This window comes from Gossypium arboreum, chromosome 8, assembly GCF_025698485.1.
Source record: "Gossypium arboreum isolate Shixiya-1 chromosome 8, ASM2569848v2, whole genome shotgun sequence".
NCBI lineage: Eukaryota > Viridiplantae > Streptophyta > Magnoliopsida > Malvales > Malvaceae > Gossypium > Gossypium arboreum.
The window spans coordinates 4,934,506-4,956,836 of record NC_069077.1 but is presented as its reverse complement, the minus strand read 5'-3'; the positions used below and the strand labels follow the sequence as shown (position 1 = coordinate 4,956,836).

Sequence of the window (22,331 nt, the reverse complement as noted above, 5' to 3'; positions counted from 1 at the left end):
CCTATCTATACTTTATTACATTCCAACCATCTGTTTCTTTTCTTTTTTTTTTTTCTTACTTGTACACCAAATATTCTCTCTGTCTTTTCTGTTCCACTAGCCGAAAGGAGACCATAATCCCGAGTTGCATATGTTGGGATTCGAACTGATTTTATAGTTTGCTTAGCTAGTGTATGTAACTATACCAGACTGTAGTCTGTGACAAGAAAAGAGGTTGCATAAGCTGGGATTTGAGCTAAAATCTACTAGATATCACTTATTAAAAGTAGTTGCGTGAGTAACCAACTCAGTAAATCTCGGTTCTAAGATTCTAAGATTCGAGCTCGAATCTATTAGATCAATTTTCAAAAGTGATTGTATAAACCAACTCGATAAACCAAGTTTCTATAGTTTTCTTTTGCTTTGCTAGTTTATGCAAATATACCATCAATCTCAAGCATATAAACTAATAAATGCTTCAAAGCTGTTTATAAACACTGTCCAACAGGTGAGTTTTGTGGGCTTCTAAAAATGCTTTGCTTAGTTGATTCTGCAACAAGAAATATAAAGCTTGTAAGGCAAGTCAGTGATTCAAGACTTCAATACTCGTAAAAATAAAGTTAAACATAGATTTTGTTTTGATTTGATTTCTTACTTCGATCTTGATCTCTATTAGTTCCTGGATCGAATGCCGGCATACCGGACACCTCTTCGATTTCAGCCTCAATTGTTTAGCACACTCACTGCACAGACACTGACAAAGAAAATATTGGCAATAGGAAGTTATAATCAAGTACCTAACAATGTATCTTCACATTAAAAAAAAACTACGAGATTGCCTCTTTTTTTCGATCTGGGGTGACAGAGGAATGGATTATGATGGAAGTCTTACCATGTGCCGACAAGGCAAAACAGCAGTATCTTTTGGTTCAGTCATGCATATCACACATGTTCCAAATGACTCACTATCATCCTCAACACCTTGTTCATTACAATTCTCAATCCCATATATCTCCCTAAGCTCATATCGAATCCCTTCGATCCACAATATCTGTTTGATTACTTTCACTTCGAAATGGCCTTCGTCATTGAGCTTCAAAACAGCTTGAGTGATTTGTGCATGTGGAGGCTGCTCAAAATCTGCAGTTGACATGAAAGATGGAAAACTTGTTTCTGCAGATATAACAAGTGGGCAAATGTCATCTTCTTCCTTTGAGAGTCTTGAAAGAAGATTGAATTCGAAGAAACCTAGGCCGATCCCGGTTCCTGAAGGCTGATAGAATTTTTGAGCCAATCCTTTCTGGAATGGAATGGTCTTAGGCATATAAATTTCAGGATACATTGGCATGAAATTGCAGTTAAGTCCTTCCTTGGCAAAGTAAAATATGGTGATGCTGTCATAAAAATGACCAAAACAAATCAATCAAAAGCAAATATAGTGCTACAATTCTTCTAAAGTAAAATTGACATATATTTGGACATGACACACACACACACATATCTATAAACAAAGTATGCGATCTCTATGAATTACTTACTTTCAACTTAGAACTTACCTCATTCTAAACCATCATGGTGAACACTGATGTGTAAGGCATAGATAAAAATCAGATGTAGTAATCTATTTAATTAATAAAACATTCAAAATAGTAGAGGGTTTCAATACGAAAAAAGCTCATATGTAAATGCATATATCTGACCTGCCATCAACAAGAGCATCAAAAGTGAAAGAAAGCAAGAGAGAATCCAAGTGATTATGATCAAGGAAAAGTGAAATGGTGTCCTTGTGAATGTTGACATCATTCTTGATCTTCTTGGCAGTTTTGTGATCAACATAAACAGGTGGAGTTAATGAACAAAATGGTGGTGAAGCCATCATTGAAAGAGAAGAAGAAGAATATGGAGGAGGAGGGTGGTGGTAATAGTTTGGTGATGCAGAAGGGCGTGGTGCATTAGCTGCAAAAGCGTAAGTATTTCCATTAACAGCATTGGAAGAAGATGGTGATGATGGAATGGAGATGTTTTCGGTAGAACCGCCATTGAAGCTGGAATTGAAGGTTGATGAAGATGATGAGATTGAGTTATTTTGAGAAGGAAGTTGTGTTTGAGGATGGGGTCTTCTTAGTTTGCTAAGGGAATGTCCCATGGATTCCTTAAAGTTTGGAAGAACAAAGTCTTGGTTTTTGGCATTGGGACTTGGGAATTGCGACAGATTAGTATTTAATCATCTTCAATCAAATTAATTACTCCTTTAATTTCTTTTTTTTCTTCTTCTTCTTTTAGTGATTAGATTAACTCATGTACGTATACACTAAGTAAAGATTTAATTTTTAAAATTAAAAGTTATTTTGGTATGATTTATGTTATCCTATTTTTTTCCATTTATTTTTCTTTTAATATTTAGGTTAATTTTTGCTACAGAACAGCAAATTAAAGATATAAGGAGGAAAGTAGCAACTTTTATAAACAAAACGCGACTAGATTAAGAGTGAGTTTGGATGGGCGATAGGGTGCGGTGTGTTTAATTTATTTTTTGTCTCATGCTACAGTATCTAATCTCACTGCCATCGCTGTGTTTACATTAACCGCAGATAAACGCACTGCCCATCTAAACCCATTCTAAACATTTTGCGGTGTTTAATATCAAATCGCCACAACATTAATGTCTTTTAAAGTGTTTAAAAACACAACTAAATTAAATATGTTTGTGACTATTATAGAAACAAACATCAGGAAAAACTAATTGATTAAAGCTAGAAATCATAATTCCATGAAATAGGTTTGGCGCCATATGCATAGTGGTTAGGTATGATCAAACGGTTAATTAAACTGAACTTTTTAATCCTTTAACTGTTAATCGAATTGAACCGAAGTTTTTTAAAAAAATTAATCGAACCGAAATATTTTGATTAATTCGGTCAGTTAACTAATATTTATATGTTTTTTTTGTTAAAATAAGTATAAAACATATCAATAAATAAATAAATGAACAATGTTCATTTGACTGAATTAACTGAATTAGTAATAACTTAATACATATAATATAATATTATTTATTAAGTTCGGTTAATTCAATTAACTATCCTATTTCAAACTGAATTAATTGTTAACCGAAATTTCAAAAAACCTTTAACTAACCTCCGATTGAACTAGATCGGTCTTTCAATTAAACTAGATTAATTAACTGACCGATTAACCGAATAAGATCAATTTAGTCAGTTAATTCAGTTTTAATCAAAGTTTAAACACCCCTAATAGTGACGTTTACGGTTTTTACCGCGAAATATATGTAATAGTCACTGTGGTTAAGTGATAAACGTCGTCACATTCATGTGAAAAAATAGAAAAAAATTTATTAAAAGTATTATTTACTTATACAATACAATTAGCAGCTTTTTGGCCTACAAAAGTCGTCGTTAAAAATAACATGCGGTGGCATTTCGGTTAAAACGCCTCTAATATAAATAAATAATATCTTTAAAAGATAGTTTATTTTTCCAAATAGATTTGGTGACGTTTATTAACTGCAATATTAATATTTTGTTTGACAAAAAAAAAAAGTATTCTATTGAAATGTTACATTTCGTTGCATTTTTGTTAAATCTGTTCAAGCATCTGTTAGTCGGATTTGTCACAAATTTAATTTAAATAATAAAAGTATTTTAAATTAAAATTTAATTAGAACATATACAAATTAATAATTAAAATATATTTTATAATAATTTATTAATTTTTAATAGTAAAATAAAATTCTTAACAAGTCAAGCCAACTTAAAAGATATTTTAAAACTAAATTTTAACTAAATTCAATCCATAAACAAGTGTAATAAATGGGATAATATGTAAACCTTCGACTGTCTTTATTAGAAGCGCGGCTAATTTAAAATAAGTTTGCTAACTCTTTTTTTTTAAATTTTACTCATATGAGTTTAAATTAGTTGAACTGAATTATTATGGATCGAGTAGAACCACCAGACCTCCCCTAAAAACAAAAAATCCCTAAGTGCCGCTCACCACCTCCACCTGTCCAGCGCCGCTGCCCGACGACAGCCATCTCCACTCCGGCGGCCGCTTTGTCTTTCCGCTTCTTCTGTCGCCGGCGCCCATCACCGTTGCGTCGTCCCGCTCGTTCCTCCATCAAAACACTTTCGTCATTCCGGTCAAGCTGCTGTTTCCTCTGTTGCCGGCGTTCACCACTGCCGTCGTCTTCTCCGCTGCAGCATTCAGTCGTCGCCGTCCCGCTGTGCCGCCGGTCAATCTCATCCAATTCCAGGTATCTTCTATTTTTTTTTTTTTTGATAATCGCTCTAGTAAGAAAAAAGAATTGCAGAGAAGACGACTTTATATTTGAATTGATGTTATATGGGTTGAACAGGTAATTAATTAAATTCAAAAATACTAACTTTTGGTTGCTTTGATTTTATGGCCATGACCTTATGGTTTTTTGGAGCTGCTTCTCCATTGCTTTTTCAGTTTTGATGATGGGGGAACTCAATCTTTAGGAGGATTTAATTAGACCAGCTAATGTAGTTCATCAATGTGCTTAATTACCTGTTTGAAACTTTCTTAGGAAATAGATATAATGGCAGTTGTTCTTGTTTGGTTTATATTTAGTTCATGGCATTAAGGTTGGACGTCTATTTCAGTTGTATGTCAGATACATGATGATATGTTTTTGCATCAAATAAGAAAGTGGTTTGAACTTGAAACTTTCAGTTTCGAGGTCTTAAGCTTAAAACACAAATCTATGCTAGATGCTCATTACTAAAGGAACACAGTATATAAGTGGATCGTGTATTACATACTTAGGGAATGTGTAACAATACTATATTAGAAATTAGTTCAAGTAGAAGTTCATTCATTTGGTGTAAGTAAGTACGATCTATACCGCCTTTCCTCTCTTCATATATTTTTTCTTTTTTGTGGACTTTGTTCTTTCGCTATGGATGCAATCTATATTGGCATTATCTTAAAAGTATAAATTAAAAAAAAAAAAAAGATGATGAATCATGAGGATGTTTGATAAATAGCTGAGTCAAAGAAAAGATCGTTCCTCGTCATGCTTCTTGTCTTTTGTTGTATATTATTAAACTTCCTTTTCGCTATCAAAACAAAACTGTTGGCATATTTGCAGTATAATATTAAGATCTGAATATGGTTTAGTTGAGTATTCTTTAGCATTTCGGCAAGTATTAGTATTGATATTTGGGAAGTAATATGTAAATACCACTTTTAGTTCTCTATCAAATGATATGTCCTAACCTTGGAACTGTTAGCTTTCTTTCCCTTAAACTTTTTATGGCAAAAAAAAAAAGATTAAGACATCTTTTGAAACAATGCTTAAAAAACATTGTTCCCTAAACCTTAAATATAAAGGATATTTATCTTTAAGAAGCATCATTTGCTTTATTTTTAATTTTATAATGCATTGAATCTATATGCTAATCCCCAACTGGAATATATTTATATATACATAATAGGCATATAAGCAAAGAAGCTAAACATGCTGATCATTCATGCATATCCATATGAAAAGGTCCAAATTAAACGTGTGTGAATTTTAATAAATTAGAAAACATATAAAGTTTAAATTAAATATAAATATATATAGCTATGTCGATCATCCAAAAAAAATATAGTTTCCACGTTGAGCCCAGTTGATATACACAGCTAAGAAAATGTCCAGAAATAGGCAATAGCCCCCACTCTTTTTCCTCTAGAATCTATTTACGCAAATTTAGGCAATACACACAGCTATGCTTCATGATTATTATATTTGTTGAATAGCAGTTTTGAAATATCACAATAAAGTGAATTGAAAAAAACTTCTGATTCAAAGATTCAGGCTTTGAATTACTTGACCATGGATGTGAAGCTTGAAAGTCAATAATTAACATTTTTCGCATGTTTTATATTATAATTTAATTCCAATATATTAGGTTAACTAATCAACAAATATGTCATGTACTTTGGGGAAGGTTAAATTCTGCTATTAGTCCCTGTACTTTATGGAAGTTGTGAATTTAGCCCCTGTACTTTTATTTGATTAATTCTAGTCCCTGTACTTTTCAAAATAAAAGAAAATAAAAGGAAAAGAGAAATGGAAGTTAAAAGAAAATAAAAGGAAAAAATTAAATTGCTCAGAATGAAAAACTATAGGGATTAGATGTGGAATTTGACCTAAATTTTATTGTCTAAAATGATGATTTAATGTGCTAGTTAACAGTTCAGCGACCAAACTGTTACAATTTGATAATATTAGTGACCATTTTATAACAAATTAAAGTTCGGTGATTAAAACGTAATTTAAACCTTACATAAATGACTATTTCTACAGTTTACCCTTGAATAATTCGTTAAAATAAAGATGCTGTTTAAAAAAAAAAAGAAAAGTCAGAATTGACCTTTGACCAAAATTTCCCAAACCATGAGTGTGTGTGTTCTAAACTTCTAATTCTAACCTAAAAGAAAACCTAGAACCCTCTGTATGTTTGCCGGATCCTCCCTACTGCTGCTTTGCCAATACCTGAAGGGGCATCGTTTTCATTTGAAGCCATTGTTAGCTAAACATTTTGAGATTTGAGGTAAGTTTTTCTTTAGTAATTTTATTCTTTCTCTCCTGTTAATGGTATTTTGATTAAGTTCATCATGTTGAAAATTGTTCCATGAACTAAACCAGTATCGGTTTCTTCAATTCTTTTTAAGTCTCAACAAACCTCTCCTTGCTTGTAATTGGGATACTCTTCTTTGTTGATGCCAACACTTTTGGTTGGTTGAAATAATAAATCATTCAGTAAAACAAGTTGTGTACCTAATTCTCTGAAGTTCTTGAATAAAAATATCCTCAACTGTTGCAAAGCTCTAATTTCTATTAGTGCTTGTCCAGAAACTATGTTTATCTGCAAATGCAAAGGTCATAATTTAAAACCTAATTCCATTCACATATGTAAAAATAGGATCTGTACTTTTCCATTCTAATGTTAATAAAAGTAGAGATCTGTCACCAAGCCTTGATGATCTTTAAAACCTTTTTTTTTTTTGGTTCAGATTCTGATGTGAAAAGCACACACAGAAAAGACACAATATCGAGTTGAACAATATTAAACAAAAAATGATCTGATGAAAAATTGGATTTAATTGCCCTTTTTATAATTATTTATATCAAAAAAGGTGGGTCACTGGAGATTTATGCATAGCGGGTAAATATTTGATTTAGAAGAATCTTTTTTTTATTCAAGTTCAGTTTTTAGCCTGAATTTGGTTGTTTGTCATCTGGGTTAATTATTTAAAGATTTGAGAACAGGGGACATTTCTGGTTCATAAGCAGCACTGGTGTTTGGGTGTTATATAGTGTCCTATACTGTTAGAATCAGGCTCTGGGTTTATACTTTGGGGCTAAACCAGTTGTGGTTGATTGCTATCATTTTATGCTTATGCCTGCATGCCATTGCGATTAATTAGAATAACTCCAAAGCATTCCTTTAACTTTTAGTATTCTTGTCAACCTGGCATGCATGAAAATTACTTTCCAAATCAGATATAATCATAAAATATATGATCAATATGTCTTAGATTAAGCATTTCAGTTTATCCATTACACGACATGTTTCTACACAAAGATTCACTCTTGATTCAGGCCATATTTCTCTCTTGAATTAAGATGAACCCCAGTTCTGGTATGTTAATTGTATATCCACCATTAAGTTTTAAGGTAGGAGCTAACACTTGTTAAAGGCTTTAGTTATAGGCAAAGCGAAATTAAAATTGATAAGAAAGAAGTATCACCTAAAAGGACCAAAACCATTTCTTACAGATTTGTTGGTGCTCATCTAGGCTCAGGTGCCTAGCCAATGTTTTATTTACAAGGACAACTTCCTTGAATATGAGACACCTTTGGCAAAAACTGATGTCTCTTTGATTTTTTTAAACAAAAACTGATTTAGATAATCAAGCCAGGTAAAATGTTACTTTGTGTTATATATCAGCAGACAAACTTATAGAAGAATAGCGTTTAGAGTGCAGTTTGGTCTAGCGATATCATTTTTTGGTTCCCTCATTTGTTAACCTTCGTTGAGATTGTCTTTGGTTGTTTCTGCTTTTATTTCTGGCTTTGGGGTGCCTTTGCTACCTTTAAGAGTTGTTTAAGGTTTGAGATTCCTGTTTCCTAGTCTAGTCTAGGAGTGTTATTGTATTGTTGTTCTCTGCTTTCATAGAACTTGTACTCTGCCCATTTGAGATATCTAACAAATTCAATTGCTTTTGGCTAAGTAATAAATAAAAAATGAATCTGTTGTGTAAACTGTAGGTGATTCTAGATGGGAGAGGCTCGGGATGGGGTGAAGGTAAAGAGAGTGGTTTTCGTTACAGTGGGAACAACATGTTTTGATGCACTTGTTAAAGTGGCGGATTCTCAGGAAGTTAAGGACGAGTTATATAGAAGAGGGTATACTGATCTTCTCATTCAAATGGGTCGAGGGTCATATCTTCCTATAAAGGTATGTCAGGACTTTGAGAGACTGGTGAACGGCTCTTCATTTTAACTTGCATAAGGTAGAGAACAAGTGATCAATAAATTTTAATGTGAGAAAAAGAAACATTATTGTAATTGCTTTTATCAAATTTGTGATGTTGATTTATGGGTATGAATTTAAAGAAAAGCAAGAAATATTGGAAGTATCAGAATCTTCCAACAGGATTCTATATTAAGTAATTCACACTTTTGTTATTGTCTTGCCATAACATGAAAATATGGTTAAAAAATTTAATGATGAAGATGGAGTTTTGCCACTCTTCTTTTGAAATAAAGATTGTGTCCCCTTCTTCCTTTTGTTCTTATTCGTGTGATTTTCCTAAGGTTTATTTTTTAATGTAGTCTACTGGTGATGATGGATCTTTGGCTGTAGACTACTTCACATTTTCATCGAGCATTGCGGACCATCTGAGATCTGCATCGCTTGTGATCAGTCATGCAGGTAACTCTCTCTTTCTATATATTCCTTTATATGCTATTTTTATCTACCTTGGAAAAAATTTGAATGTCATTCTTATTTTCCTTTCTATTGGACATGCTTATTGAATGTTTTCTAGTCTATAGAACTATTTTGTTTCTTCATTCAGCAAAAAGAATAGCAGAGGATTTTGGTGTAATCCCATGATCACATGACCATGTTATGGCATCCCTATTCATCGTTTATGGTTAATTTAAGTGGTGGATGTATTTACTAGGAATTCAAGTAAGTCTGTTAAATCTGTGAAATGATTTTGACATGGCACAACCTTTTGAAGTTATTCATAAGCTAATTGATTTGTTTCGTTATTCTGAGCTTTGCTATTTTGTGGTTGTCACTGAGTATTTCTGCTATAGTTTTGTTTATATCAGTAGATTATCGGAAATACTTTTTAAGGAACTACTTCCAACTATTCTGTAGGTTCTGGGAGCATATTTGAGACCTTGCAGCTTGGCAAACCTCTAATTGTTGTTGTCAATGAAGATTTGATGGATAATCATCAGAGTGAGTTAGCAGAAGAACTGGCAGAGAGAAAACATTTATATTGTGCTCGTCCTCTGACACTCCACCAAACTATAGCCGGTATGGATTTGAATTCTCTTGTTCCATACTCTCCGGGAGATGCCACACCAGTGGCCAAACTGATAAATAGGTTTCTTGGTTTTCCAGAAGAGTCATGAGCTTGAATATAATATTAAAAAAAAAAAAAAACTGAGCAATCCTAGGGAAAGCTTCTTGCATCAATGACCCCAACTAAGGATTTATGTTTAAATATTTCTTCCCTTATAGAATGTTGCCTAGTGAGTTTGCATAGGCATCATATATTGTCACAAAATTTCACCCATGTTGCAGAAATTCTACAAACATGTGATGTTATATCAACAATTGAAAATGGAAATCTTCTGGCCTTCTCTGTTTGCATAGGCATCATTATATTTCCGTTACATGCATTTCCCCTTTCAGACCATTTAATGCAGCTTCAAGATGACATATACCGCGCAGATGATAACTAGTTATGTATCTAAACTCAGATGTGTGTCGGATATATGCATGTGTCCAATACAGGTATATATATATATATTCAGTTTTCAGAGTTTTACTGTATACTTGGTGTGTCATAAGGTCACATGATTTGCAGGGCTTGTTTGATGTGATAATAGATCTAAAAAACAGCTGTAGGTTGAGCTTGCAATTATTGTTTTATTGGTAAGGACTTAGTCAGCAAAACAGGCAATGCAAAATAGCTATCTAGGTTCACATGGTTTTCAGGGTTTGATGTCGTAGGTTGGGCTGAAAAGCAGCAGTATCTTGATTGAAGCCAACACCAATGAAAACAAAATTAGTTATATTATATATTATTATGTAAATTACATAGCATTTGATGGGGAGTCACTGTTTTTTTAATGCAATTTAAATATCTTGATTTGACTTTTACAGGTCTTCACTGGGGAAATTAACACCTAGATTCAGGCATTAGAATTTTCTACAAATTTATAAACCACCAAAAGGGAAAAATATATATAATCCTTTGTTAATTAATGCCTAAAATCTTATATGTCAAATCTTCTTTCATAATTGGATCTATCCACAAATTTTATGAAACATATTGATAGCCACACATCAATTACTTACATGAATCCAAATCTACAATGATGGGAAATATCAATCTTTTAAAATCCTCCAAAATTAGTTTTACAAAGAGATTGTAATTTGAGAATAGAAAATTATAAATAATCTTTGCCCAAATTACTGTTTGATAATTATCAAATTAAAAGAATACAATCTTTGCCAAAATTTGTGGTGAAAGGGTTAGTCAAATTACTATTTACAAATCTAGAATTTAGTTTTTGAGGAGTTAAATTATTTTAGATTTTAAAATTTAGATCTAATTGTTAATATTGTTAAAGTTTTTATTAAATTTATTTATGCAATATTTTAAAATTTAAAAAAAATTTGGTAACAATGTAATTAAAAAGTTGACGAGATAAATTTGAATTTAACAAAATAATTTTAATAGTGTTGACAGTTAGACTTAAATTTTAAAATTTAAAATTTTAAAAATAAAGACTAAATTCCTAAAAATAAAGTATAAGAATAAAATTCTAAATTTAAAAAAAAACATAAAGATTTATGATATTTTAACCATAGCAAAAGAGGTGTTGTGTAATGAAATGGAAGGAATAAATGAAGGTGGAATGCAGGCCGTAGGAACCCAAAATGGGAAAAATAGAAACAAGCATGGTAAAAGTATCACAATTTTTGTACTATATATTGTATTGCATTTTAGATTATTTATTGAAAAATTAGGTAAATTAATCCTTATAGATTAGATGAGTGAGTAAAACAATACTTCCGATAAAATTGTATCATTAAATATTTGTTTTAGTGTTATATATAAAAATATAATATTAAATTTATTCCTTAACTTTTACACCTTTATTTAATTTTACCCATACTTTTTATTGAAAATAAATTACAACTTTTTGAAATTAGTAAGGCTAAAAGACTAAAAAAGCTTTAGTAACAATTTTTTTAAAAATCAATTAAACCCTTTTAAAATTTTAATTTTTTAAAAATTATAAAATTTAATTAAAAATAATAATATCGACCCATTAAAAATATTTTTTAAAGAAAAAATTAGGATTAAATATCGAAAATCTTTTTCTTTTGTTTGTTCTAATGGTTATAAGGAAAAAAATTAAGATTAGATTTCGTAAATCTTATAACTATTAAAGTTATTTTTTTTTTAAAATTGGGATTAAACTTTAAATCTTAAATTCAATAGTATAATATCTTTTAAGAATTATCGCATAAATCCATTAAATAAATTCCATAAATGTATGTTTATTCACAATATGGTAAGTTTCTGGTTTTCAATAAAATTAATATCAAATAAAAAGCAAAAATAAAAACAAAAAAATTGCTCAAATAAAAAAGATGCATTGGTACACAAATGTTGCGGCCTTTTAACTAGAAAAACTAACAATACTGTTAATCAACTATTATAATTGTTGAAAGTAATAATAACAAAAATTTTAGATCGGAAGACGGCTCAAGTCACCCGCGGGTTTAATCGGCAAACTTCAAGTCGCTTTGTCACTAGTCGGCGCCATTTTTAGTGGATTCATGGAAGAGTCCCTACTAAAAAAAAACGGTGGTGTCATAGAAACACCTATCCGTCTAACTTGGTTCTATGGTCTAACTTGCCAAGTGGTCTGAAAAGCTTTCATCTACTACTTCCATCATTGTTTTCTCTAGTAAGTGAACTTCTTTCTTTAGGCAACACTAAACTCTTTCCTCGATTTAATAATTGTTTTCGAACATCAATCGGTAATTGCAATGTAAATCGATCTATGTTTTCACCTGGTTGGATTAAAGAGTGTCCGGTCGAGTACGATCGTGAAAAAAAGGGTTTACGTGTGTAATTCATATTTAAAATTTGGTTCATGTTAATTATTTCAACCTCTAAGGAGACTTGAGCCTCCACGTCAGAAGTAATAGTATTGATATTTTGATTTTCCCCTCTTTCTTCTCTTATTTCTAAATTATTGTCGTTATTTTGAGCCTCGAGGTCTAACTCGATGACTGTATTATCTAACTCAATGGGTTGGCTCACAGGATCACCAGATTCTCTTATTTCTAAATTATTATCGTTATTTTGAGCCTCAAAGTTTAACTCAATAACTGTATTATCTAACTCAATGAGTTGACTCACAGGATCACCAAGTTGAGTAGCGAGATTAGCTCTACAAACGGGGCATGTAACATGAGAAGCCAACCAAGGATCGATACATTCAGCGTGGAAAACGTGGTCGCATTTGGGAATTAAACGCAGCGTTTCGTCATCTTCGAACTCGTTCAAACAAACCGCGCACTCCAAAGCTCCTTTCCCGATGTTATGAACTTTCACTTCGGAGTAAACCATGGTGGGGAAAGTCTCGATCACAGATGCTTCAAGCCCACGCATCTCATCGCGACGGCCACGCCAGGCTCCGACGTTGACAGGGCGGACGCTGCTTCCATTCCCGCCAGATCTAGAGCAGTTCCGTAAATAAATCGAGAAAAAACCCATAAAAAACAAAGCAACAACCAAACCGGCGATGATCATAGCCATGGTAGGGGTAAAACGGGCATAAGACTCATGCCCTATGTTCGAGTCAGTGAGTTGAGCAGCGGAGGGCGGCGGAGAGAAGAAAAGAAGGAAAAAAAGAAAGGAAACAATTCCATTTTTGCCGCCAGACGACATGGTGAGATGAAAAGTATGACCGCGGCGGTTGCCTCGATTCAATACAAAAATTTCCAATATATATTTTTTGCCATTTTCTTGCTCTAACCTCTTTCTAAAAATAACTATTGTTACGAATCCAATAGTTTTCTTAACGTCAAAAACCAATGCAAGTTCTTTACTAGAAAAACCAATACCTAATTTTAGGCAATAGAATATTCTACATACAACAAAGCAAGTTCTTGGATGCTTCGGTTGGATACAATGTCTGGACTTACTCGTGATCACCATGGCTGTTTAGCTGTGGGGCTATACCAAGGATGTTGGAATCTGCCGGGCTTTGGTGGCTGAACTATGGGGGGCATTTGAAGGTTTAATAGTAGTTTGGGAAAAAAGGTGCCCACCGATTCAGCTAGAAATGGACTCGCTACAGGCAGTGGAGCTGCTGCGTGATAGTGGGTTGAGCTGCATTCCGATGGTTAACAGGTTGTTACTCAAACGTCAATGGGAGATACGGGTTGGCCATATGTTGCGATCTAGAAATTAAGTAGCTGATGATATGGCACGATTAGCGCGGATGATCCGAGGGGATAGAAGGGTGTTTACAGAACCTCCATTTTCTGTAACTGTTTTGCTGCAAGCTGATTGTAATGTCGTGAACATCCCACTAAGGCTGTAACTCTCCCTTTTGAAAAAGAAAAAAAAATATTATATTATAAACCTCCAACATATGACATCAAAAATATATAAAAAATTGAGTAGAATTTCTAATAAATACTTAACAATTTATTTAAATGCAACTAAAATTAATTATAATTTTTTATCTTCATCTTTTAATAACGATGCTAAACTTTTTATCGAGTGAAGACGATTTATTATTATTATTATTGGTGTAATTTAATTTTATTAGAAGAATAAATTTAAAAGTACGATTTTATTATATTATTATATATTTTGAGAAATTTGTGAACACTAAGTCAAAAGTTATTAGTGAAAAGAGGATTAGAGACCAAACTATGTCATATTAAGTCAAATTATTGTTTGAATAATTAAATGTTCACAAATTCTGGTGAACTCCAGAGAACTCCTTTTTTATTTTATTTTTTTTTATGTTCCATTTGGAATAAAATTTAAATACGTGAATGATTATTTCAGAGACAAATTTAACTTCGCATCATCACTTTCTTTCTTACCATCTTATTCTTCGTCTAACCCTATCTTTATTTTTTATTTAAGATTCGAAACGTGTCTTAAACTACAAACCATTCAATTGAATGTACTAACAAAATAATTTTTTTTTCAAGTTATATCAGTAAGTTCTAAGCGACGATTTAATAATTAATATGATATATCAGTAACCATCGATGAGTAAAAGAATATGACCTAAATCCAAATTTATCGATGATTAGTGTTTGAGAATAAAGAAAAAATTGTTTGATTCATAACATCTAAAGTTATTTCATAAAAATTTAAATTGTAAAAGAGTAAGAAAAAGAGCATTCAATTAGTAAATAGAAAAATTATATAACATCAATTTTAACAGTCTAATGACTTAAATAAAAATTTTAAATAATTCATTAATCATAACAGGTGATACAATTATTTGTTGGAATGCCAATTTTCTAATAAGTTAAATTTTTATCTTTTGCAAAAAGATGTCACTATTTTGAAAATTGTTGTAAGAAAAGGATGGCACCTTAGTGGAGTCAAACAAATGTGCTATAATGAAATGGAAGGAATAAATGAAGGTGAAATCTCCATTGCACAAGCATCATGAACAAATTGATTGGATAAATTTAGACCGATCGATTAAAATAGGGAATCAAAACCTTTCTTCCCAAGCAATACAATGACATGGGGATTTGAGATAGATTCCGTACACACTTGTAAACTTATTCACAATAAGGTGAGTGATTGGATTACATTGAAAATATTTTTCCTTTTTTTCAAACATGAAAGCAACCACACCCATATCTCTCTCAACAACACTCCTATTGTAGAAATAACTAGAAATGCAACCAAAAACAAAAACAGTAACAACATATATTCTCTTTTCTTTTCAATTTATTATTTGACATTTTCAGTCTAATTAATTAAAGAAATACGTTCGAGTAATTATATATAAAATAACTTAAAATCGAAATAAAATTAGAATAGAGGACTAAAACTCAAAATAATTCTAACAGATCCAAATTTTAGTTACTAGAATGAAGAAAATTTAAATAATAAAAATAAAAATTAGGGACGATTGTGATCTTACAACTATTTCTAGTGAAAACCAAATTAAATTGAATAAACAAAAATGTATATACCAAAATAAAAATAAAAATGATTAAATAAGCATTGCATTGATAGGGTTCATATCTACACAAATGCCGTGGCTTTTAAGTAGAAAAATTAATTATAGCATTTAATGAAGATTGTTGAAAACAACATTAAACCGGAGGACGGCTTGAGTCACCCGCTGGTTCAGCCGGCAAACTTGAGGCATCTTCGCCATTATTAGCTGTTACCTTTGGCGACTTCGTGGAAGATACTCTACTAAAAAACGGTGGTGTCATACTAAACACCCACCAGTCCGACTTGACTCCGCCATCAGATTTGTCAAGTGATCGAAAAAGCTTTCCTCTACTACTTCCACCACCGTCTTCTCCGGTTCGGTATCCTCGCCTTGAGCTTCTTTCCCTAGGCAACACCAAGCTCGTTGCTCGATTTAACTTTCGGTTTATTAACTGTTTTCGAACATCAACCGGTAATCGCAAAGTGAACCGGTCTGTGTTTTCACCTGGTTGGACCAAAGAGTGCCCGGTTGAGTGAGATCGCAGGAAAAAGAACTTACGTGTTCTGCTTGATATTGATCCACGTGTCCGGTTCCTATTTAAAGTTCGGTTCAAGTCAATTACTTCAACTTCCGGCGCAACTTGAGCCTCCGCATCGGAGTTAATATTATTAGGATTTATCCTCCTTTCTTCTTCCAGTTCTGAGTCATCGTCGTAGTTCTGAGCCTCGAGGTCCAACTCGGTGGTGGTGTTATCCAACTCGGCGGGTTGGCTCACAGGGTCACCGGGTTGAGGAGCGAGATTAGCTCTACAAACGGGGCAGGTAGTATGAGAAGCCAACCAAGCGTCGATACAATCAGGGTGGAAAACGTGGTCGCATTTGGGGATTAAACGCAGCGTTTCCTCATCTTCGAACTCGTTCAAGCAAACTGCGCACTCCAAAGCTCCTTTCCCGATCTTATGAACTTTCACTTCGGAGTAAACCATGGTGGGGAAAGTCTCGATCACAGACGGCTCAAGCCCACGCATCCCACGGCGAGAACGCCCAGTTTCGCCATTGAAAGGGCGGACGACGCTTCCGTTGGCGTTGGCTTCGGAGCAGTTCCGAAGATAAATAGAGAAAAAACCCATAAAGAACAAAGCGGAAATCAAGACAACCACGATGATAGCCATGGAAGGGGTGAAACGGGCGTAAGGGTAACGGTCGTTGTTCGGGTCGGTAGGTTGAGCGGTGGAGGGAGGCGGAGAGAGGAAAAGGAGGAGGAAAAGAACGAAAACGATTCCATGTTTGGCGGTGGAGAACATGGTGAGAAGAGTGAGAAGAAAAAAGGGCTTGATGGGTTTTAAATGAGAGGCGAAGAAGGCAAGGTGGATGGAAAGTGGGGGCGCGTGGGTCAATAGTTGGACTTAAAGCTTTTTTTGCTTTGAAATACGGACAAGGTGAGCCACATGGGATTTGGGTTAAGTCATTTTTGTCCGAAAGGAAGGTTCTAATATTTATTGGGAAATATGCTGAATTTTCTTTTTTGAAAAAATAACTTTCAATTTATTAATCTATGCTATTTAGAAAAAAGGAAAACGTATATCTTATAGGATATGCTTTCAATCAGTTGAAAACACATTTTATAAGAGTATTTTCAATAAAATAAATAATTTGGTTTTTTTTCAGGTGGATAAGTGTTAGTATTTTTAGCCTTGAGTCTTACTTGCATTTATATATATTTTTTCATGTTGTTTAAATTTTTTATTTTTAATTAATTTTTTCATATTAATTTTTTTGCTTAAATGGCTAGATAATCGTGATGTCATTTTTAAACTTAAGTTCAATTCTTCCTATAAGTATTTTAATATGTATTTTTCTTTCTATGTTGTTTGAAAAAATATTTTATAATTAATAAATATATGTTTTTAATTTTTATTTTAATTAATAACTATTTTATTTATAAAATCAAATAATAAATATGTAAATATTTTAAAAAATATCAACTAATTCTTTAGATATATTTTTCTTTATAGATAATATTTATATGTCAAATATTTATTTTCTCCACCTATATTATTGGAGTATGGTGATTTTAATATTATAAAATCAAATAATTATTTTAAATATGTAAAATATTTCAAATATCACTATGTTCATATGTGAAATATTTCAAATACACATACAAAAATATATAATATGTCAATTTAATACACTCGTGATATTGATTGAAAAATAAATAATGTACATATAAAAACTATATTTACTAAAAATAATGATATTTACAATAATTATTTGATTTTATAAACAAAATAGTTATTAATTAAAAATATGAATTAAAAATAAAAACTTAAAAACAACATATTTATTAATTATAAACATTGATTAAAAATAAATTTAAAAAAAGCTTGAAACAACATGAAATAAAAATACATATTAAAATATTTATAAGAGGAACTGAACTTAAGACTCAAAGATAAAATCACAATTATCTAACCATTTAACAAAAAAAAAAGCTAGTGCATTAAAAATATTAATTAAAACAAACTTGAAACAACATGAAATAAAAAATACAAATGTGACGTAAAGACTAAATGCATTAACTTTTGACCATTTGATCAAAAGAGCTAAATTATTTATTTTTAGTGAAATACGAGTCTTGTAAGACGCATTTTTTTTTTCTCTTCAAAATGCCTAAATTGATAAAATTAAATAAAAAATCTACATTTTAAATAAGTATTTTTCAACATATAAATTACACGACGGTGATAGGTTGTTTACTTTGATTTTTAATTACTTTGTTGAAATTCGATTTTTCATGAAAAATTTTGTTTTTTTGAAAATAAAAATAAAAGAAGTTTCCAAACAAAGAGGAGACTTTTTGGTATAATTGGTGACGTAAGATCTGACAACTGCATAATAATAATGATAATTCCTAGATAATAAAAAACCGTAATAAATTAATTATTCCATAGGAACTTAAAATCCATTCAATAGATACTGTACCAAGTTAAATTAATTGCGTGTCTGGCAAGGTTTAATTTTGTCAAATAGAAAAGAAATTAGGGAAAAATAGCGTTTTACACATTACACGTAAGACTCGTGCCATTTGATAAACGTGTTTAAAATTTTAAGGTTTTTTTTTTTTTTTAAATGTTGGATCAAATGTTATTTAGTTAATATCATTCATTGTTGATGGAGGATATCAACTAGAGGAAATGAAGAGGATGTGATGGTATTTATTTTTGTTAAGTGAAGAGCTGGAGGAGTAATGTAAGTAAAGAGGTTTGGAGTATAAAAAAGAAGGCTAAGGAGGTTTTGAATGTTTTGATGATTGATCCCTTCTTCATTGAGCCGAGAGGTAATATAGTATAGATTTTGTGCTTGAAGATGATGTCATCATTATGGAATGCTTAGGGAGAATATCTATGATGGAACTTATTATGTCATTCATTTGAGTTGTGATGAAAAGTTGTTAAGTTCAAGTAGAATTTGGTGACTTAATTATCACATTCTCAATAAAATAATAAGTACATTTAAGAAAGGATGGGCGAGACCTTTTCAAAAGAAATAATTAACTAATTTAGGGTTGGTCTATCAAAATCTTTTTAGGGAGAATAGGAAATTAATTGGAATCAAGCATTGTGAGTTACTAATCCTCTAGTGGTTAGCCTATCAATAATGAATGAAAGGCATTTGTGGGCACTTCTCAAATGATTTATTGTATAATCATATATATGAAATCAGTGAAATATAACGAATTTAAATGTATTAATATATAATCACAATCATTAATGATTGTATGTTAGGAACATGCTTTAATTAATTCCTAGCTAACCAAAGTTCTGTTTTCACATTAATTAAAGTATTCAAAGCTTTTTGGGTAGTTGATGTTAGTACATTTTATATTTATAGATAATGATATTTTTTAAAAAAAAAGTTAAAAATTAATTGTCCATTAGATATTTAGACAAAGCAAGCGATACCAAACTGATTAAACCATTATGTATAAATTAACTAAAATTAAATTTTAATAAGAGTAAATTATATAAATAGTAATTTAACTATAAAAAATTATTTTAGGCACCTAAAATAAAAAGTTTTAAATTTAAGTACCTACATTATATAGTTAGATCATTTTGGTCACCCTGCTAAAATCACAAACGGCAAGCTAATGTGGTAGTTAAAAAATCAGTATAATAATAAATTTAGCCATTAACTTTTATATATTATATCAATTTAATCATAATTTTAAAAAATTAACCCTCAAAATCTACAAATAATCCCATTTTGATACTAATTCTAAAAAAGGGTTCAAAGAAACATATAATTAATCCTAATATGTCTTACAAGGCATTGAAGAATAAAATTGAAATAGATGTGGAAAGAAAAGTTCAAGACCATGGCCAATTGAAGACATGGGGTTTGTCGTGTAAAATTTAAAATTAGGATCAAATTGAGATTATTTGTAAAATTTGAAGGTTAATTTTTTAAAATTATAATTAAATTGATATGATATTGAGAGCTAAATTTGTTATTATACTGATTTTTTAACTGTTCATGTCAGTTTTCTATTTGTGATTTTAACTGAAATAAAAAAAACGAGTTATATAACATGGGTGTTTAAATTGTAAATTTTTATTTTGAGTACCTAAAATGATAATTTTAATAATTAAGTGACTATATGTATAACTTACCCTTTTAATAATTAAAAATTAGAAAATATTTAATTCTATCAGGGTCCTAATGTAAAAAACCAGGAAGAGTCAATATTTTCATAAAACTGTTGAACCAACTTTTAAAGTAGTGGTGGAAACTGGAAAGCAATAGTTGGTTTTCTTTATAGTAACCTCTCTCAATAATAGAGTACACATTAAATAAAGTCAAAAAATAGCTTTTAATACTTTTCAATCCAACGGCTACGATTGATTTTACTTAGATGAGGTGGCATGATATGAGTAGCTACGTTAGAGGAGAAATGTGATCTTCTAGAAGATTCGAGTTCTTTTGTTAATTTAATAATTTAATAATAGTTTTTGGGCATCCTGTTTATTAGTGGTATTAGATGAGATTTGAATATTAAAAAAGGGAGATTCTTTACTTAAGATCATTCCAGTATTTTGATTTTCAATAATTTTAACAAGCCTTTTTTAATTTTATAATGTGTTTAAAAATATTTTATGTAAAAATATTTACAAAATTTTTAGTCTGAAAATATATTTTTAAAAGTAATTTTAAATTGGTGTTAAATTAATTTGTGATATTATATCATTTAATATATAATAAAGATAAAATAAAATTAATTTAATGGTATATTAACCTAAATTAATTTACCATAAAATTTTTAAAATATTAATTTCTTTATAATTTTTATCATATTTGTTTCTTCTTTTTTATACAAACTTAAAATTATCTGTAGCCTCTCTCTTCAACCTTATAATGCGTTTCAACGCACTCGAACTTATCTTCTCCTACACTGATAAAAATATCGATGTCAATCGAATTAAAATTTAATTGATAATTTGTTATAAAAATTAGATATGAAGTAAGCAATATTGAAAGTTTGTTTAAGATAAAAGATGAATTTCTTATTGATTTATTAAAGGAAAAGGTCTGATTTCTTTTTATCCACAGCTTGACTTAGCTTTGCTTTGAGCAGCCAATGGATGTTCAATTTCTATGCTTATATTTGAATAATGAAAACTAATTTCTATGCTTATATTTGAATAATGAAAACTATCTTTTATTTCTTTAATTAATTAGCTTATTATTATTATTATTATTATTTTCCTCTATAATTTTATTTTATTATAAGATTTTATTTTCTTTTATCGAAGATCGTCGATTAATGTATGTATCATTATCAATACAGGAGGACGTAGGTTCAAATGTGTTGAAATATATTATTTTTTATTTATGAGTTAAGAAAGAGTTATAAATAATTCTAAATATTATATAAAAAGAACTGAGTTAAAAATATTATAGGGTAAAAATATAAAATGGAAATAAAATAAAAGAAGAAGAATTAGATTCTAGGAGGAAAAAGACAAGTATGTGGAAGGTGAAGAATTAAAGCTGAAGCATTCTCTTTTTGACATTCTGTTTGGCAAATAAAATCAAAATAAATAAAGATAAGTGAATAGTTTAATCAGCTTTCAAAGTAGAAGTTAATTTATTGAGAAAGTCACCACCAATAAAAATATTTCAATTTGGATCATAAAATTATTTTGAATATTTTTATGGAGAAAAGGAATAATAAAAATATTAATATTAAAGATTTTATATAATTTGACCAAGTCGCCCAGCTCTATCTTTTGACAGTGAAAACCAAAGACATATTTAGTGTTCCCCGATCCATCTTTGAACTTCTTAAAATTTTAATTCAAATAAACTTCATATGAATGTCATATACCAATTTGTACGGCTGATTACGCAATAGTTTATTTACTTTTTATAAATTTCAATTTAGAATTAAAATTTAAGATCATACATTGCAAAAAATAACAAGAAATAAGTCAAAAGAAATTAGTTCAAAATTATTATTTTTTGATTATTTTGATTTGTAGTTGACTTTTGTTCCTATATTTCATTTTGACTTGTAAACTCTCAATTTTTCTAGGCAGCAAGGTCTATTAGACTCTAGAATTTACCTATAAATTGCACTTCTGATTTATGGAAAAGATAGGTTTAAAACTATTAAATTATTTAGAATTGGAATAAATAAGTAGAACATATAAATATTGAAGATTAAATGTGCTATTATACCAATTAAAAAAGTCATATTATCATTTTCGATGGATAGTGACCAAAATAGAATTAATTAAAAATGTTTATAGTTTAATGACCAAAATAGAAACATG

General features: G+C 30.6%; 4 protein-coding genes across 5 annotated transcripts; 1 reads left to right on the top strand and 3 right to left on the bottom strand.

The window, feature by feature from the left end:
• Positions 1–357: 357 nt before the first annotated feature.
• Positions 358–2,183, bottom strand: LOC108468273 (probable E3 ubiquitin-protein ligase LUL4). Its single transcript, XM_017769164.2, has 4 exons — positions 1,680–2,183; positions 872–1,373; positions 635–733; positions 358–529 (listed from the first exon to the last, which is right to left on the bottom strand). The coding sequence occupies exons 1-4, from the start codon at positions 2,123–2,125 to the stop codon at positions 458–460; spliced, it is 1,119 nt and encodes a 372-aa protein (XP_017624653.1). The 5' UTR covers positions 2,126–2,183; the 3' UTR covers positions 358–457.
• Positions 2,184–4,117: 1,934 nt separating this feature from the next.
• LOC108470320 (uncharacterized) lies at positions 4,118–9,885 on the top strand. Of its 2 annotated transcripts, none has more exons than XM_017771624.2 (4): positions 4,118–4,252; positions 8,285–8,474; positions 8,852–8,951; positions 9,408–9,885. In XM_017771624.2, exons 2-4 carry the CDS (start codon positions 8,295–8,297, stop codon positions 9,665–9,667), a joined length of 540 nt encoding a protein of 179 aa, XP_017627113.1. In that variant the 5' UTR covers positions 4,118–4,252; positions 8,285–8,294; the 3' UTR covers positions 9,668–9,885. The 2 variants fall into 2 exon arrangements, with proteins under 2 accessions (XP_017627113.1, XP_017627114.1); XM_017771625.2 differs by lacking the exon at positions 4,118–4,252 and adding an exon at positions 6,372–6,563.
• Positions 9,886–12,213: 2,328 nt separating this feature from the next.
• LOC108468274 (E3 ubiquitin-protein ligase ATL31-like) lies at positions 12,214–13,541 on the bottom strand. Its single transcript, XM_053031733.1, has one exon. The coding sequence runs from the start codon at positions 13,501–13,503 to the stop codon at positions 12,214–12,216; it is 1,290 nt and encodes a 429-aa protein (XP_052887693.1). The 5' UTR covers positions 13,504–13,541.
• A 2,000-nt stretch (positions 13,542–15,541) lies between these two features.
• LOC108468876 (E3 ubiquitin-protein ligase ATL6-like) lies at positions 15,542–16,953 on the bottom strand. Its single transcript, XM_017769740.2, has one exon. It carries the CDS (start codon positions 16,794–16,796, stop codon positions 15,648–15,650), a length of 1,149 nt encoding a protein of 382 aa, XP_017625229.1. The 5' UTR covers positions 16,797–16,953; the 3' UTR covers positions 15,542–15,647.
• Between the last annotated feature and the right edge of the window lie 5,378 nt (positions 16,954–22,331).